Source organism: Sus scrofa, chromosome 3, assembly GCF_000003025.6.
Source record: "Sus scrofa isolate TJ Tabasco breed Duroc chromosome 3, Sscrofa11.1, whole genome shotgun sequence".
Lineage (NCBI taxonomy): Eukaryota > Metazoa > Chordata > Mammalia > Artiodactyla > Suidae > Sus > Sus scrofa.
Genome location: NC_010445.4, coordinates 111,100,796 through 111,120,815, shown reverse-complemented (window position 1 = coordinate 111,120,815; position 20,020 = coordinate 111,100,796). Strand labels below are relative to the sequence as shown.

Below are 20,020 nucleotides of genomic sequence, written 5' to 3'. Positions count from 1 at the left end.
TACAAGTTGAGGTGCAATGTGTGACCCCCCCCAGACAGAAACCAGCTTTGCTAAGCAGCTTTCTAGAAGAGGCACTGCCAACCCCTGTTTGACTGCTAGGCATCATCAGATCTTGACTCCAGGGTCGGGAGGAGGTCAGCCATTCCAGGTAGACAGCTATACCCAAACCTGGCAAAAAGATTCCTCAATTTGGGGAAAATGGCAGTATTTGGGCAATTACCTCACCCATCTTATGATTTGAGAATTACACATGTTTTATTATGCAATTAAGCATAAATGTGTACCATAAAACTTTAAGGCGGGTGTAATGTGTTTCTGTTTTAAAATTCCTACTTCTCTCTTTCTATTCGCTCCTAAGGAACAGTGCTTTTATAAGTACTGATCTGGATTTTATCATCTTTTAGTGTTTTTGAAATTTTGAAACAATCTCAAATTTATAATAGAAATGTAAGAACAGTACAAAGCATTTTTTTTAGCCATTTGAAAGTGAGTTGTGCCATGATGCCCTTTATTATCATATATGTCAGTGTGTTTTAGGAAATAAGGACGCAATTACGTATAGTCATAAAGATCAGGAAATTAACATTGATGTCCTACCACCATCCAAATCTCATTAAAATTTCACCAGTTGTCCTAATGATTTTCTAATAGCAGAATTCCAGTTAGAATCATGGATTATGCCCAGTTGTCCTGCCTCTTTAATCTTTAATTAATGAATTCATCTTCCTCAGTTTTTCCTTGCCATTCACAGCAAATTTGGAGAATATGGGCCAGTTTTTAAAAGTCTCTCTCCATGTGGGTTGTCTGATGGTCCATGGTGATGGGATTCCGTTTATGTATCTGTGGCTGGAGTTCTCGCTGCCCGCTCTCCAGTGGCACAGCCTGTCCATTTGCCCTCATGTGTTCACCCCGGTCACTTGTAGAAAGTGATGTCTGTAAGGTTCTCCACTATAGGTAACTCTTTTTCTTTTTGTAAATGATGAGTATTTTGTGGGGAGGTCCTTTGAAACTGTACAAATATTTCATTTTCTCTCTTTCTTTTTTTTAGGGGTGCACCTGCGGCATATGGAGGATCCCAGGTTAGGGGTCCAATCGGAGCTACGGCTGCTCGCCTACACCACAGCCCCAGCAACGCAGGATCTGAGCCACGCCTGCAACCTACCCCACAGCTCATGGCAATGCCAGATCCTTAACCCACTGAGCGAGGCCAGGGATCGAACCCTCAACCTCGTGGTTCCTAGTCAGATTTGTTTCTGCTGCACCAGGACAGCGGAACTGCTAAATATCCCATTTTCCATTGAACTTCGTTTTGAGTAGCATGAATTTCCCATTTGATTGAATGGATTGTAGTCAGTTGCCATCATTGTGTATTTTGATGTTCAGTAGTATTTCTGTATCTATCTATCTGTATCATGCTCGTACTGATACCTCCACTTCTCTTTATACATACATGTAACTTTCTTCTTTGAAAGTGAAAAGTCCAGTTCCCTTATCCATAGTAGATTATGGGTGTATGACACACAGTCTGCTATGTGTGATAAATCCAATCCCATTATCTAAGTTACGGATATATTATGGATCTATTCTATTGGTCCGTCCCCCCCCCCCCCCCCCCGTGTGTAGCCAGTCTCCCACTGATGCTGCTGTCCTTCCCTCACTCTCCTTGGGCCCTGACACCCTGCACCAAGCTACCTTTCTGTGGGGCCATCCTTCTCGTTCTGCTCTGGGCCACTGTAGACCTCCCTCCCTGACCCCACATTCAGCCTTGGCCTCTAATCCATCTTTCCCAAGCTGTTGGGATACTCTCTCTAAAGCAGTCTGATCATGTCCTTACCTTGTTTTGAATCCCCTTTTGTGTTATCTTTTAAAACGAACACAAATTCCTTAGGTCAAAAGCTTTGAGGCTGTTTATGGTCAGGCGCTTAAACGGGTCCAGCTTCATCTGTCACCCTCCTCACGAGTGTCCCCCGCTTCCATCCTCCTGAACACTGCCCATGGGGTGCCCCGCACCTCTCTGCTTCCGTGTCTTTCCATGTGCTGTGCTCTCCCGTATACCTTTGATTCCTTTACAGCACGTGGATTTCTTCCACCTAAACACATTTTCTCCTCCTTCCGAAGCTACACGTGATACTCATATCGTAACATCCCTCCTTTTTCCTGCCATAGGTTCGCACCTCTCTTAGGATACACTTTTATTCTAACAGTTTTAACCAAACAGTCAGTTGCTCTTTATCTGTTATTTATTTGGGTGTCCTACTTGTCTGTGAAGGTTTCGAGGGCCTGTGTCCCTCGTACCTCCCAGGTGGTGCCTCACACGCAGTAGGACTCTTAATACATGTTTGGGGAATGAAAGAGCCTGAATCCCGAAGTCAGCCCCAAACGTATATTCAGCATAGAAGGGGAATGGACATAATCGAAGACGGAAGAAAGGGAAAGACATCTGCAACATATGTTGCTCATGACACACAGGCCGTGGTGGGTCCAGCCAGGGTTTATCTAGGAGAAAAGCCTAGTTTAGTTTGTTGAAGCTTTGGCAAAGTTTTCCGCTCTCGTGTTTTTTAAAATATAGTTTTGTTTTGTTTTGTTTTTTAAACATAGTTTGAACCCTTACCCATATTTGATTCTGTAAGTAACAGACCCGAGAAGTGAAACGGTTCGACCTAGACTGCTCTCACTTGCAATCTTTCATGCTTATTTGGTATAAACTTTTTTTTTTTTTTTACCAAAAAAGTAAGTCAAATCCACATTCCGATGTGAACTAGAAATGTTAAGCTGTTAATAGCTTCCCTGGAGAATTGCAACTTGCTAGGATGCTTCGGTACTTTCATCATCATTTATGCATCGTGAAATGTCACAATTTCTGTTCATAAGTACAAAACTGCAAATGTTCGTCAATTGGTCTATCTTAAACCTGTCATTAGCTTGGAAATGAAAGAATATTCCTCACGAACCTAAGCCAGTGAGAAAGTCTTACTCAATTTATAGTTCTTCTAAATCTGGTCATCAGTACTTCTATAATTAGTGCAGTTCTAAATAACAAAGCCACCCACTCAATAGCTAAGTTCCACATTTATGGTTTTTCATTTGGAGAACATTTTAGTATAGGATGTTCTTCCTAGGAAAATTTCTCCTCTTCGTAACTTCCTCCTCTTTGGGGGTCTGACATTTCCTTTTGATTCACACGGCCTCATTTAGTAAGTGACACAGAGTTGTCAAAGCTGATTTGGATATAGCAGATTGATACAGTGGGAGAAAAGCATTGATGCCGGAGTGATGGGTTTTGGTTTCCGCCCTGTGTCTAATCAGCTCTACTCACTAGACAGATTAGTTCCCTTCTCTCAGTTTCTCCACCTGTACATCTGTAAAGTGCATGTAGTGGAATCACTGGCAACTGATTTTATTTTTAATGTGATAGAAACCTTCTCACAAGTGAAATCTTAAGCCCAGTGCCCAGTATGTAAAACGCAGTCGTAGCTGCTCTTAAGACATGTACTCTTAAGGTGCACATGATTCCAAGTTCTCCTCGAACCCAGGATAACCACCCCTGGCCCATATCTCCAAGGGGTCCTTTTTACCTTTAACATTCTCTGGGTTTATTTTCCCTTTGCTCATGTCATTGGCACATTGGCACCGGTATCGTTGACTCAAAGGTGCTCGTCTCTGCAATGCCCGCTCTCTTGACCTGGCCCCTTCTCTGGCTCCCCCATCATTTATGGTTGTGGCCGGTTAGAAGAATATTTGAGAAGTATCTTATTGTACTTTTCAGCTGCTACCACAGTTCTCTCCTTGGCTTCACTCTTGAGTTTTTGCAACATGCCACAGATGCTTATTTTTAAACCCTCAGCCTTGTCTAAGATACCTTCCACACTCTTCCTTGGCCCCGTGTGGCATCACAGTTCATCTGTGTTCTCCTGGGGTTGAATCACAGGAGGGATTGCTCCGTCCATTGCTTTTCCCTTCTGTCTTTATCTTTGGACTTATTTTCTCTTCCTTCAGTGTCAGTTCTCTAAGCCAGTGCTTTTCAGACTTTAATGTTCTACAGATCATCTAGGCGTTTGTTAAGTATCCCCCAGGTGAAGCTGATGCCGTTGGTCTGCTTGGCAAGGCTCCATCACCCAGGCTTCAGCCCCTGGCTCTTCACCAATGTGATGCCACACCTGCATTTGGGGCCTGGTACCGGTCCCCTGTCTTTATGCACCTGAACTAGACAATCGAGAAATGGAAGGGGTAGAACTGTCTCCACTGGCAAACATCCAAAGCTTGCTGTCTAACACCATGCAGGCTGGGAAAGTCAGAGCCTCTTTCCCTGCCTTTTATCACTTCTAGAAGTTCTGCATTTTTCTCTTAGGATCCCTGTTACTCTCCTGCTGTATCTCCTCTCTTACAAAAGTCTCTCGCCCAGAAAGAGTCTGATACATTTCTTCTCAGGACAAGGAAGAAACTGATGAGCTTTTCAGCCTTACCTTTTGATGATTAGTCACGTACAATCTTATCAGATCTAGTATTGAAGAAGAAAAAAAGAACTTTTCTCATCTTCATGGGTTTACATCTGCCTCTTTGAGTGGGGAGATGGACTCTTGCCATTCTTTTTTTTCTTTATTGTTTCCATCAAAAGGTTTTGCCCATGGTAGGTAAATCATAAATGCATATTGACTGAGCACATGGTGTGTTGTTTGGAAGTTGATTAAAAGTAGCAAAAAGAGGGAGTTCTCGACTTGGCTCAGCAGTAACAAACCTGACTAGTATCCATGAGGAAGTGGGTTCAATCCCTGGTCTCACTCAGTGGGTTAAGAATCTAGCATTGCTGTGAGCTCTGGTGTAGGCCGGCAGCTACAGCACCTATTCGAGCCCTAGCCTGGGAACTTCCACACTGCTGCGGGTGTGGCCCTTAAAAGACCAAGGGAAAAAAAAAAAAAAAAAAAAAAAAAAAAAAAAAAAAGAAGGAAGAAAGAAAGAAAGAGAAATAGCAAAAAGAATTGCAACATTGTAAATCAACTATACTTCAATAAAACTTAAAAAATGGAAAAAAAAATGGCGGAAAGATTGCTCTTGCCTTTCTGTACTGTAGGGTTTGATCTCTCAGTCAAATGTTTGAACTAGAACTTTCCTCTTATTCCAGGTGATGAGCTGAACCCAAGGGATCATAGTTCATTTTGACCAAACTTATACCTACTGACTTACGTTGGGCAGTCAAGTTAATAAGGTCTGCAGACCTCTGCTGTTGCCCCCCGGGAAGTCTGCTTGTGGAACCCACTTTTGGATCCGTCGTTTACTAGCAAGCATATGTAGTCATTCTTTCACACTCATATTTAGACGTTTATTCATCAGATATTCATTGGGTGGCCATTTTCGTGGTACTCACCATCCCAGGCACTGGGAAGACAAGGGTGAATGAAGCAACGTTCTTAAGGACCTTAGCCAGATACACGATGAGAGCACATGTGTGAGTAACTGTAAACAGAAGTAATGAGGCAATGTTAGCAGATAAAGGGCAGAGCTAAAGACCTGTAGGATTTCAGAGGAGAAGCCGTTCCATCAGAGGGAGGGATCAGGAGGTCTTGTGAGAGGACATGCCGTCTTTAAAGAGCAGATAGAATTGGGAGATTTGGGGCTGGGGGATGAAGGGCTGGAAGAAGGCCTTTGGGATTGAGTGGCAGAGATGGGACATGGCTGCGTGGCAGGAGGGCGTGTGGGCTGCTGCAGGAGGCAGCGTGCGAAAGGGGGTAGTGGAAAGATGAGGCTGGAGAGATACCTCGGAGGGGCTGGAATGCCAGGCCACTGTAGGGACGGGGGCACTTTTGAGGGAAGAGAAAGGTGCTGTGTTTACTCTGCTTCTCAGAGCTCATTTTCTGCTCCAGAATCATCCCCCCAGCCAGTTCTAGGGGATGTGACTCCAAGCCTCTAGCTTTGTTCAGAGCTCCCGGTTGCCCTTTAGATTCTGCAGATAACGTCAATATGCAGATAACGTCAATATGCAAATCAGAAAATCTCTGATTACTTCAAGGAGAGGGTGTCTAGTAGGCTCCATTCTCTGTTTTAACACCTGTGGTTTGTGACTGTCGCCAGTTAATGAGGGTGCCATACCAGGTGGCTGAAATAGCTTGGAAGTTACCAGTTGCCTGGTTGCCATGGGCACCAGACAGTTTGAGCCAAATGACTGGCTGGGTGGGTGGGTGGGTGGGTGCAAAGGTGTTAGGCGCTTCGAGGGTGCCTTCCCTTCTGTCCTCACTCCTAGAACCACCTGGGAAAACTCTCTAAACCCCATAACCCAAATCTACCTAGAGAGGAAAGGCGAGGGGGTAGCTTTAGCAGTCAGAAGCAGAGCATGGCAGTGGGAATGACGGCACACTGAGTCTGGGAGGAAGGAGGAAGGAAATGAAACTTAGCATGTAACCAGCACTTTCTTCATGCCGGGTTCTGACCAGAACTTTCACACCCGTTAGACCTGTGGCTTCTAGTAATGCCCACATTTTTGCATGGCAGATGGAAAAGATACAAAAACATGCAAACGCTTAGCAACATATTTTGTGTGTGTGTGTAGCTAAAGGACCACCACTGTTGTGCAGTGCTTAAGTTGCTTGATGAACATTTCATGTGTTCAACTATCCTGCTGCCATGGGTCATCTGCTTTTAGCTCTGGCACCTCTCCATTCAGTGGGTGAGGTTTGGGGGGGCGCTCTAGAGCAGGGAGTGCAAGCTGTTCTACCCGGGACCCAGGATGGGTTACTCTGCTGTTTCAGGTCCATAAATCCAGGGAAATAGCTCAGCTGCAGTCAGAGCCTGGTGCTGTGGCAGATTGTTCTAGCAAAGCTTTCTCGTGGTGTGTGAGGAGGTCTGCTGCTCATCTTTGTCCTAAAAGCCCTTTCTAAGCCCTGACTGAGAGCTGGCATTGCAGAGCAGGTAACAAGTATACAGATAACCCCGGGATGAAAGTCTTTTTTTAGCACTTAATTCTGTACGTTTTGATTAGCCGTGGCCATCGTCTGTATGGGTCAGTGTAATCATTTATAAGAGAAAATGCTGGGTTTAAGTGAAGGAAAACCACTTCAAACCTGCTTACGCACGGAAGTCAATTTCTTGGCTTTCCAAAGCCCGGAGAAGGTTGCATAGCCAAACCGCCACAGCAGGAGCAGGACGCAGCTGGACCACGAGCCTCAGGAACTCGGGTGTGAGTGCAGCCCAGGACTCTCTTCTCCCTCATCTCTGCTCCTCTAGTGTGCTGTGTGCTGGCTTTATTCATTCGCTCACACTGCAGCCTGGCCTCTTCCAAGGATGGGAAGTGCACCTCCTGACAGTTTTCTCTGGTTTCTGCCAAAGGACTGGACTCATCCGGGACCTATCAGCTGTTCCCAGGCGATTGGAACAGCAGCTCCACTAGGAGCTCTAAGGATCGGGGCCTAGGGCTGGGGCCTGGGGATGTAGGAGTTCCCCAGGAGAAGAGAAGGTGTCAGGCAAATGGTGTGACAGACGTCCGCTCTATCAAGTATCACTTTCAATCTGTGTTTTTCTATCCCTTGCAAAGAGCTGTATGAATTGCTTACATAGAAGCTCTGTCTACCTTTTCTTTACGTTATGGAGCTATGGTAAATGGTGTTCATATTTGTTCCATTCGTGCTTAAATAAAACTCACTGTTGTTTTAACTTGTTTTGTTGGGCACCTGGATAAAGTCTGGCACAAAGTTTATATCAGTAGGTGTGCATAAAATCACAACTCGGATGTCTGAGGATGAGGCTTAATATGATTTGTAAAGCAATTGCAAAAAGTGATGCTTATTTAAATAAGCTTAGCTTCTTTTCTGACTCATGAAGGACGCATGGTTGGGGCAATAGGGGAAACCCCACCCTCCAGATCGTTTCTGAAAACGCTGGTGAGTAGAGAAGGTGGTGGAAGCCAGGAGATATTCAGTTCTCCCAAGAGGACCCTGGCTGTGCTGCAGAGACACCCCACCTCCCCGACCCCTCCAGCCTTCTGGAGAAAAGGCTCCATGCACATGCTTTTTAGTGAATGCTGTGACTATTCAGAGAAAGTTGGTGGTTCTCAAGGCCATGTCGGTTACATATAATAACTGTTGGGACAGTAGTTGACCAGCCAAATCCTGATCATCATTATTTTAAAAGAGCCAGGAATGTTTTTCCCCCAAGTTATTTGTACAACATGTGTTTCAATTTAGTTTTATAAACAGAAGCTATAACCAACATATTAAGAGTAAGTACAGCTTCACAAGCAGATTCCTGCATAAATGAGAGCAGTGAAACGGTTTTTGTTTATTTGTTTATGAAAATAATAAGCAAGACATAAATTTAAAAAAACCTCGAGTCCTATACTGTGTCATGACATCTGGGAGTAATGAACTCAAGATGTCTCTTTTGGAAAACACGGCTAGGTGACAACAGCTCTATCCTGGTGTCCTGCCCACCCACCCCCCGCCAAGAGCTGGCTCTTTCAAGAACATGGCAGTTATCCTCTCCTAACTCCACAGTCAACTCTTCTTATTTCCATGGAGTATAGTTAGTTAATCATAGAATATGCCCGAACATACAGAACTGCAGGAAGGTTGGTGTTATTGCTTAGGACTCCACTGTGTTCTTGGAGAAGCCATCCTCCTTCTTCACTGAGTCTCTGTAAAGATGTCAGACAAATACATTTTATTTGGCATGGTGACCTTTAGAGTGTTTAGTCTTTATACTCTTAAAATTTTTAATTTCTTGCTCCACAGTTTCTAAAAGTAAACATTAAAACACATAAAGCATGCGATGCTCAATTAGTTTTGAATATACAGGAAGGGTAGTCTATTGGGGGTAAAAAGGGAATAAGAAATAGTTCCTTAGTGATTGTACCAATTTACATTCCCACCAACAATGCAGGAGGGTTCCCTTTTCTCCACACCTGCTCCAGCATTTGTTTTTTGTGTTATGAATGATGGCTATTCTGACTGGTATGAGGTGGTACCTCATAGTAGTTTTGATTTGCATTTCTCAAATAATCAGGGATGTTGAGCATTTTTTCATGTGCTTGTTGGCCATCTGTATATATTCCTTGGAGAAATGTCTATTTGGGTCTTTTGCCCATTTTTCCATTGGGTTGTTAGCTTTTTTGCTGTTGAGTTGAATAAGTTGTTTGTTTGTTTTAGAGATTAAGCCCTTGTCATTTGCATCGTTTGAAACTCTTTTCTCCTATTTTGTAAGTTGCCTTTTTTTTTTTTTTTTTTTTTTTTTATGGTTTCCTTTGCTGTGCAAAAGCTTGTCAGTTTGATTAGGTCCCATTGGTTTAATTTTGCTTTTATTTCTGTTGCTTTGGGAGACTGGCCTGAGAAAACATTTGTAAGCTTGATGTCAGAGAATGCTTTGCCTGTGTTCTCTTCTAGGAGTTTGATGGTGTCATGTCTTACATTTAAGTCTTTAAGCCATTTTGAGTTTATCTTTGTGCATGGTATGAGGGTGTGTTCCAGTTGCATTGATTTACACATGGCTGTCCAGTTTTCCCAGCACCACTTGCTGAAAAGACTGTGTTTTTCCATTCTATATTCTTGCCTCCTTTGTTGAGGATTAATTGACCGTAGGTGTCTGGGTTTATTTCTGGGTTCTCTATTCTGTTCCATTGTTCTGAAATGGATTAAGAAGATGTGGTATATATACACGGTAGAATACTACTCAGCCATAAAAGAGAACAAAATAATGCCATTTGCAGCAACATGGATGGATCTAGAGACTCTCATACTAACTAAGTGAAGTAAGTCAGAAAGAGAAAGACAAATACCATATGATATCACTTATATCTGGAATCTAACATGTGGCACAAATGAACCTTTGCACAGAAAGGAAATCATGGACATGGAGAACACACTTGTGGTTGCCAAGGGGGACGGAGAGGGAGTGGGATGACTGGGAATCTGGGGTTAATAGATGCAAACTATTACCTCTGGAATGGATAAGCAATGAGATTCTGCTGTATAGCACTGGGAACTATATCTACTCACTTATGATGGAGCATGGTAATGTGAGGAAAAAGGATGTTTATGTGTATTTGTACTGGATCACCTTGCTGTACAGTAGAAAATTGACAGAACACTATAATGGAAAAAAATAAAAATCATTAAATAAAAAATCTAGCTCAAAAAAAAAAAAAAAGGTTCTTAAGTTGCTCATGGTGGTTTGGAACACAAGGAGTTAGACCCTAAATGGAGGACGAGTAAATATATAATAACTCTCAGTCATCTTTTCCGCATAGGGGTTTCCAATTTTTTTTATCTCTCTCTCTGCACACTGATGCTGAGTCTTTCCTTTGTGCCCAGCAGCATGTCAGAGGGTATAGCATTGTGGTTAAGAGTCCAGGTTCTGAGTCAGCATACATGGATTTAAAACTCATCTTCACCATTTAATGTCTTTCAGGCTCAGTTTCTTCATGTGCAAATATATAATAATAGTATCTACATTACAAGCTTGTTATGGCGATTGTATGAGATGATGCATATAATGCGTATAAAGCACTAAGCAACGTGACTATTGAGTAAACACTGAATAATGTCAGCTGTTATTATTTAGGAGATCTCAGCCCTGCCCTCAAGAAATTCGCAGTCTATTGGAAATACAAAATATACATTGCTTAAACAGCATGGGGAATTGTAAGGCACATGTAAAAACAACAAAGGGCAGATATAGATTGCATTGTAGTTGAAAGGAGTCTTAAGAGAGCAAGGGACTTTACGGTCAGAGTTAAAGAAATTGAAATCACACCAATTAAAAAAAAAGGAGAATTTTATTATTTAAAAAAGTTTTTATTATAGTTGGTGTGCAGTGTTCTGTCAATTTCTGCTGTATAGCAAAGTGACCCATTATACATACATCCACATTCTTTTTCTCACATTTTTCTCGTTATGTTCCATCACGAGTGATTAGATATAGTTCCTGTGCTATATACAATAGGATCTCATGGGGAGAATTTTAAATTGTATTTTATTTTTTATTTGCTACATCGTTTATGTACAACAGTGTACTAGTTTTGAGTTGTGCTACATAGTGACTTGACATTCGCATACATTATGAAAGGGTCACCACAGTAAGTGTAGTAACCATCTGTCCCCGTACAGAGTTGTTACACTATCACTGACCATATTCCTTACTCTGTATTTTATATCCCCGTGGCTTCCCTTCGCCCTAGTCTGCCCTCTCAACCCCCTCAAGAGAAAGCTTTTTTTCTTTTCTTTTTAGGGCCGCACCCATAGTATATGAAAGTTCCAGGCCAGGGGTCTGATTGGAGCTGTAGCCGCCAGCCTACACCACAGCCATGGCAAGTCGGGATCCAAGCCGCATCTGTGACCTACACCACAGCTCACGGCAACGCCGGATCCTTAACCCGCTGAGAGGGGCCAAGCATTGAACCCATGTCCTCATGGATACTAGTCATGTTCTTACCCATTGAGCCACAGTGGGAACTCCAAGAGAAAGCTTTTTGGTAAGGGGAGTGATCACGTGCCAAAATGTTAGTCAAGATCTAGTGAAATATATGAGGAGTGGACCTGTTTGTCTGGACTAAGCAGAGAGGATCTTTTTACTCCCGTTTCCATTTGGAGAAACGAGATCAGAAGTAACTCTCTTAAATGCTCCCTTCACAAGAGATATCAAAACATCAAGGTAATTTTTAGTTGAGAGCTCAGTATGCGGTGAGATGCGCTGTAACTAGGCCTGCAGAACCCCCACTGCACTGCTGCAACCCCCTGATGCAGGGCCGGCTGCCACACGAGCAGGCAAGGGGGCCAGACTCGGAGCCGCTTCCTCATCTGTGTGGCTCACCTTCCTTACTCTTGGGTCCGTTTTGCTTTCTGACTATACTGCTTTTCCTGGCTCTTGTATATTTCCCAGTACTTTGATGAAGAGGAAATGAGCTGGGAGTTCCTGTCGCGGCTCAGTGGTTAACGACTCTGACTAGGAACCATGAGGTTGCGGGTTCGATCCCTGGCCTTGCTCAGTGGGTTAAGGATCCGGCGTTGCCGTGAGCTGTGGTGTAGGTCACAGATGTGGCTTGGATCCCACATGGCTGTGGCTGTGGTGTAGGCCAGCAGCTGTAGCTCCGATTAGACCCCTAGCCTGAGAACCTCCATATGCCACGGGGGCAGCCCTAGAAAAGGCAGAAAGACAAAAAAAAAAAAAAAAAAAAAAAAAAGAGGAAATGAACTGATTTCCAAAATGACCAGTATAGCTATTGGACAGAGACTCCACAGCAATGAGACCAAGGTCTTCCCTGACATTCGTGTTTCTTGTTCTTGCATATTTCTTTTACTTAGATGTAATTCCATTGCCTAGCATATTCATTGTCATGTCTTAATGCTAATAATAGCCACATTTAAATTTTGGATTTGGGCTGCTTATGCTGATACATAACACAGTGAGTCAAGAGGACTTTTTATCCAAAATCTCCTGTCATGTATGCGAGGCCACTGCCAAGTCTTCCTAAGTCTTCTTTGACCAGCCTCTTGAAACTTCCCTTCCCTCCTCACTCCACGGCCCCTTTCCGACTTTAACTTTTCTCTGGAATCTGTGTAACAGCCTATATATTTTGCTTAGTTTGTTAAGTGGTAGTTAAATGAATGGTGTAGCATCATGAGAAGAACTTAGCTTCGAAAAATTTAGATTTATGTCATTTGATCATGAATCTATAGTATCAAAATACTGGAGCCTCTCAAGTACAAACCTCAGTTTGTATATTTTAAAATAAGGCTCTGTTTTGGAAATTTTGAATTGGCTTACATCTTTTCAAAAACTCACAGCTTTTGTCTAATGAGGTCCTTCCTCAGACCTCCTTTGTAGTCACCCCAGGAATCATGATTAATCCTGGGTCTAGTTTAATGTCATTTTAAATGTAACTCCGAAAGGTTCTCACTCGATGTTTCACAGACAGTGTGATAACTTCTTTATAGTCCTTACATTAGTAAGGTTTTGCTAGTAATAGTTATAGCTTTGTTGTAAGGCTTTTTGAATTGAGAAATACAGAGGCTCTTTTACAGTCTTCCTCTGTAACCCGTGGTTTGTCACATATACTGGCAGTTAGTTAATTGATAATTTATTTGTTCCTATATTGACACCCAACATACAGGGCTTGCTTAATAGCTACTGTTCTCATTTGGGAAGTTAGCATATCAAGGATGTATAGTATAATGATAGATTGTACTTGTGTTTACTTTCATTTCCATGGCTAATTATTGTTTTTTCTACACCCTTTTGATATTTGCACAGAGCCCTAAGGGAGAATAGTTGTAGAAATAAACCATTACGACTGAAGCAGAATTTTAACTTTTTTAGTAGGTGTATCTTTTACTTGTATATTGTTCAGGTTTCTAAAAAAGAAATATTTTCTTTAATCAACTATTAAGTAGTCAAAGATTTGCGGACCTGCGTTGCGGCTCTGTTCACAGTAGCCAAGAGCTGGAAACAACCCAAATGTCCATTGACAGACATTGGATTAGGAAGATGTGGTATGTATACACAGTGGAATACTATTCAGCCATAAAAAAGAACGACATAATGCCATTTGCAGCAACATGGATGGAACAAGAGACTCTCATACTGGGTGAAATAAATCAGAGACAGAAAGACAAATCCATATGATATCACTTATAACTGGAATCTAACATACAGCACAAATGAACTTTTCCACAGAAAAGAAAATCATAGACTTGGAGAACAGACTTGTGGCTGCCCAGGGGGAGAGGGTGGGAGTGGGAGGGATCAGGAGCTTGGGGTTAAGGGATGCAATGGATTTACAACAAGATCCTGCTGTGTAGCATTGAGAACTATGTCTAGATACTTACATCGAAACATGACAATGGGAGGAAAAGTATGTATACATGTATGTGTAACTTGGTCCCCATGCTGTACAGTGGAAAAAAAAAAGATTTAAGGAACTAAAGAGATATTGAGACTCTTTCTAAGTGAAAACATTTTGTGTTTAACTCCATCATTTACCCATTCTTACAGTCATTTGTGCACTCACTCAGTTTTTTTTTTTTCCTTTTCCATCCAATTTGCTCTATATGTACTATGTTCCAGACACTGAGGATGCAAAAATGAACAGGCAAAACTGCCAGCCTGCAGGGAACTCACCATCTAGTGTCTATTCACTGTGAGCCATAGGAACCCCTTGCTGCTACAGCCAAATCCATTGTTAAATCTCAGCAAAATATCGTGGCCCCTATTGCCTTGCCCTGTGCATATCAGTGCCTGGCATGCGTTTAGAAAGGTAGGAGGCAGGCTGTTAGGTTAGCTTCAGCAGATTCGGCAGCCCTGCCCCCCTTTTAGCCTGCTGCAGTTTCGCATGGCGCAGCTAGAAAGCCCTGCAAATGTATACTTGTACATTTTTAAAGGTCCCCACTGCACTGTAACCACCCCCCCTGTTTTCCACATGCTGCCATTAGTGGTTACAATAATCACGGGTAATGTTAGCTTCTAAGAACCATGGTACAAGAGCTTCTTTTATAATTTCCCAGATGGGAAGGAACACATGTACAAGCCTGTTAGGGCTGCAGAAACTGGAAACAGCGCCGTGTGGATTTGTATTTTTGGAACTCTTTGGGCTTATTTAAGCTCTCAAAGTCAAACTTACGTATCCATTAGGAATCAAATACCAACTCGGGGAAAACGCGTGTGCCTCGCCCAGGGGAAGAAATCAGCCTCAAGTAGTTGGTAAAAGGAACTCCTGGAAACGGCTAATGTTATATTCCGACTAACATTGCGTGTCCTTTTTGGAGGACACCAGACAATAAGTGTTGGTGATAGAAACCCGGGTCTTGCCATTTGTTAGGAGGGCTGTCTCTGAGCTTTTCTGTTCTGTGCTTAAATAGTGACATGAGAAGTTAAAAAGGAGGAAAGACACATAATTATAAATTATCCATAGGCTTATGGGATGAAGCTGTTAATAAAACAGGGTTTCAGTGGCCCCCAGGGTTTTGCCGTTTTTTGTTTTTATTTTCTAATTTTTTTATTTTATTACTGTTTTTTTAGAACAGAGTTTTGTGACCGGTGCTCAGCGCCTTGACCTTCAACCATGATACTTAGTCGGTGGGGAAAGGCATCTGAAAGTCAATTCAATGTTAGTTCCTTTTTTATGGACTGTCTCAAGGTGCCCAGTCTAACTCAAAAGACTATTTCTGCACTCAGATCATAAAATGAATTTGCCCCTCAGCATGTGACTTTTTTCAAGCTCAGCTTCCACCTTAGTTTTAGAGATTTTTGAGTTTTAAAATCGTATTATATAATTACATAGTTTCTATTTGTTGAGACTATAAGTTTTTTTTTTTTTTTTTAATTTTCCATCCTTATTTTACAGAAAGGAATATCCAAGCTTGGATTCTTTATCGTTTGTAAAAGAGCAGCAAAAGTGATAGATAAACTCAGACTCCCAATCTTAGTCTTCCTTTTAAAAGCACTAGTTTCTGGGGACCGTGGTGTGTTGCGGGGGCAGCAGGAGCAAGGAGTCCGCACTTAGTTTCCAGACATCGCTGGGGACAGCAACTCTTGTAAAGCAGATTCCTGAAAAATCCCTAGGTGTGGAGAATAAAGTTTAGGATTGACATTCGATTGTTTATAGATTTATTCACTCAGCGAACGTTGAGTGGTTTCTGTGCTCCAGGCACTGTGCTGAGGTCGTAAGCATACTTCCTCTATCATAGCACCTAAAAATATGTCCCAGGTATACGTGTATTAGAAATCTACATGTATGCAAAAATAAAACGGTAACCACGTTAGATGAAAAACTAGGAAAACCGTTAAATAACCTCTACGTTATTTACCACATTTAACTCTGTAGAAATCTAAATTTTCATCTGATGTTTCAAGAGCCCCCAGCCAAAGTCAGATGTCAAAAAGAGAAACTGTTTAGAATACACGACAGTCAAGGGTTAGTAGATCTGATCAACAACAACAAAATCCAAGGACCTTTCAGCAAAATGGGCGAAGGAGTTGATGAGAAAACTTATAGGAGAAATGTAAATGACCCGGAGACACGGGAAAAAATTGCCCGCGTGCATTCATGGACTCTTAAATTGAGATACCATTTTTCCAGCTATCAGATTGCTGACATTAAGTTAGTGACCTCGGCCAGGGTTAGTTATTCAGGATGAACGGAAAAAGGCTCTCTCTCATACTCAGGCAAAGTCCTGGGTCCAAATGTGAATTGCTGCAAAATGTTTTCAAAATAATATATTAAACTCTATTAAAATATAAAATGTTGATAACCTTTGACCCAACATGCTGAGTTTTAGTTGTCTACCAAGAAATACCAGTCCCAGTAGTGAAGGATGTGTCTACAAGGATATTTGTTGTAATAGTGGCTAAGAATTACAAACAACCTGAATGTCTGTTGCTAGGGGAATGGTTAAATAAAAAATAAATCCATGCTGTGGAATATTTTGTGGCTATTTAGAAAGCAGTTGGTAGAGACCTGTGTACAATATGACTCCATTAGGTTAAAGAGTTATTTATATGCAAGTGTGTGTGTGTTTTCATGATCATAGAAAAAGCTGTTTAAGGCCACCTACGCAGTTACTATTGGTTCCTTTGAAAAGTGGGGGTGGACGTACTTTTCCTTGGTGGCTCAGCAGGTTAAGGATCCAGCGTCGTCACTGCTGTGCCTCAGATTGTTTCAGTGGCATGGGTTCAATCCCCAGCCCCGGAACTTCGGCACACCGTGGATATGGCCCCAGAAATAAATAAATAAAAACTTCTGTGTCATTTGGCTTCTTACAACAAGCATACTTTTTTTTTAAGCATACGTTTTTTTTTTTAAGGAACACTAACAAACAATTGAGAAGTTAAAAATTGAAGAATGCAAAGGGAGGGGAAAATGACCAAAGAGACAGGGGACCAGGAGAGTAGAGTTTCTTAGAAGCAAGAAAGCGTATTTGCAGAGGAGAGATCTCTATTGTCAAATACTGTTTAGAGATCAAGTAAGACAAGGATGGAGATGCGTCTGCTGTGTTGAGTAGCTGCCCGCGGCGGGAGCAATCTTCATGGGCTCTTAGGGTTGGGAGGCTTTGCCCTGGGCTAAGGGACCTTGGGAGGGGAGGGAGTGAGGCGGGCAGTGGGGACCACTCTTTGAGCAGTCTGTGAAGGGGAGGAGATGTGAGAGAATCCAGGGAACTAGGTAGAGACCAGCGTGACTCTTTTCTTTTTAAAATGTTTAGTTTTTAGGATGGGAGAGACTTCCAGTCCTTGTCTATGTATTCTTGCCTCACTTCTGCCTCCTGTTATCCCAATAAAAGGCAGAGCAAGGAGACCGAAGGTCTTAGAGGTGAGCCGGTGAGTGTGGCGACCAGCTTCCTAGAATGTAGGAGAAGCAGGGTTGACGTTAGTTGGAGATCAAAGGAAGGACGTGATATCTGAGATTCCCACTGCTCATGGGCAGTGATTCGTTTTCTTTCTTTTTTTAATGTATGTTCTCGAAGTGTAGTTGCTTTACAGTGTTGTGCTAGTATCTGGTACACAGCAAAGTGATTCAGTTGGGCATGTGTAATAGTTTGCATCTGCTTATCCCAAACTGCCAATCTATCCCTTCCCCAGCCCGCTTCCCATTTGGCAACCGCAAGCCTGTTCTCTATGTCTGTGAGTCTGTTTCTGTTTCATAGAGACGTTCATTTGTCTTGTGTTTTAGATTCTTATTGTCTGAGTTGGGCCCCCTCCTAGGATGGCTGCTGAGCCCTCCTGAGGACCTGTGAACAGATCAGAAATGCGGGTCAGTTCTTAGCAGTCTCTCTGGGTGGGAGATGGTGCAATTCTACTAAGTTTTTAAAAAACTTATATTTGACTTGGAGCCACGCTCAACCAAAAATGAACGTGAAGGGAGTTCCCGTCGTGGCTCAGTGGTTAACGAATCCGACTAGGAACCATGAGGTTGCGGGTTCGATCCCTGCCCTTGCTCAGTGGGTTAAGGCTCTGGCGTTGCCGTGAGCTGTGGTGTGGGTTGCAAAGGCGGCTCAGATCCCGAGTTGTTGTGGCTCAGGCATAGGCCGGCAGCTACAGCTCCGATTAGATCCCTAGACTGGGAACCTTCCATATGCCGCGGGAGCGGCTCAAGAAATGGCAAAAAAGACAAAAAAAAAAAAAAAAAAAAAAAGAACGTGAAGGGTTATTAAAATTTGCTATTTACAAATTAATATGAACACGCTATGTGAGTTTATTCTAACGTGGTTATTTTATTCAGATGTCTGGCAAATACTCAGTGCTTGGCAGTAATCATAAGGCAGATACACATAGTTGTAAGTCCCACAATTTTAACTTAGGACACTTCATCAGTGTATCATAAGTGCTGGCTTGAGTTGGTTATGATATTTGATTGTTGTTATTCTTGCTTTCTAATTATAAATTATAGTAGGCTTAGCTTTATCATCATCAGTTTAGTTTCTTGTGGGTTGTTAACCTTTCAGTGTTTCTTGATACATATTTGGATCGACAGTGTTTTATCTTATAATAGTATTCTTATAACTGGACTTTTTTTTTTTTTTTTTTTTTTTTTTTTTTGCTTTTTAGGGCCACACCCATGGCATTGGACGTTCTCAGGCTAAGGGTCCAATCGGAGGTACAGCTGCCAGCCTACACTATAGCTACAGCAATGCAGGATCTGAGCCTCGGCTGCGACCTACACCACAGCTCACGGCAACACTGGATCCTTAACCCACTGAGCAAGGCCAGGGATCGAACCCGCAACCTCATGGTTCCTAGTTGGATCCATTTCCACTGTGCCATGACGGGAACTCTATAACTAGACTTTTAAGATACCTGTGTCTTCTGGTTCACACAGGAATCATCCATAGTCCTTTTGCTAAAGCCGAGTGTACAGAACACCCTGCCATTTGCCTGTGTGTGGGACACTTCGTAGTGATCTGTTTCTTGCTAGTGTCTGCCATTTAAATAACTTACAACGTATTATCAAGGTAGATATAATAAAATTACTGGCTATTTTAAGATGTTGTCTCACGATATAAATCACGTTTATAAAGCATCTTCTAGGAAAAGTAAATTTCAAGCTGTTTGTATGTAGTATGTAAATTATAAGCCACTATATATCCTGCTAGCGACCTATTTCCTGTAATTCGTTAACTACGTTTTTGCCTAATTCTTTGTTATCACCGCGTTCGCTTTCCCCATCTTGTAGTAGGTGAACAAGTGAAATTGGTGGGGGTCTTTTTCTCACTGTGGTGGGCTTTGATCGGAAAGTTTGAGGGCTGTCACTCTAGGGGAGTGACTAGGTCTGTGACAAAGGATGTGCAGAGTGTGAATCCAGGTAACTCACACCCCTGGCCTCGTTGCTAGGGGACCATTACCTGGTCACCAGAAAGATGTTAGAAGAGCAGGTGCTGACAGTGTTGTGTTTCTCTCGCTGTTTAAGGATGTGAATGAAGACCCGGGAGAAGATGTGGCCCTCCTTTCTGTCAGCTTCGAGGACACTGAAGCCACTCAGGTGTACCCCAAGTTGTACTTGTCACCCCGAATTGAACAGTAAGTACCAGTGGCATTAATTTTATGCAGCCCGATGCTTCTCCTTGTTAATCAAACATGCATGCTTCTTCTCTTGCTCCCCTTACACTCTTACAAACGATTACTCCTTGCTGACATTTGTTTTCTTAAAAACGAATTGAATTTGGAGTTCAGATTGCAGAGCAAACACAGTTCGTATTTGCCTCCGAGCTGTGCAGTCTTTGACGGGCATACCGTGCCTGGCAAACGGAGCCCCAAACTGTGAGTCCTCCCAGATGTTCGCTGCGTATGTCTGGTTATTCTAAAGAGACCGCCCAGCAACAGTCTACCCCACTTCTTATGTCTTTGTAACTCTTGCAGTTGTTTGTGAAAATGTAACCAGTCTCCTGAAAATATTATCTTATTCAGAAGTTAGTAAAGGGACTATTAAAAGGCAGATAGCTTAAAAAAGAAGACATGTTCCAACTGTTTTTCCGTGTTGGAATAGTTCTCTATAACTTCACACCATGTTCAGGCTACGTGGTGCCCGAAGTTTGATGGCACGTTGGTGTTTTGA

General features: G+C 42.5%; 1 protein-coding gene across 2 annotated transcripts in view; it reads left to right on the top strand.

Moving 5' to 3' along the window:
- BABAM2 (BRISC and BRCA1 A complex member 2) overlaps window positions 1-20,020 on the top strand; it is a 431,165-nt gene that overhangs the window by 207,599 nt on the left and 203,546 nt on the right. For both annotated transcript variants that reach the window (XM_021088348.1, XM_021088349.1), the window contains exon 7: window positions 19,376-19,485. In XM_021088348.1, the coding sequence (XP_020944007.1) occupies window positions 19,376-19,485 (110 nt within the window). The remainder of the gene's footprint in view (window positions 1-19,375; window positions 19,486-20,020) is intronic.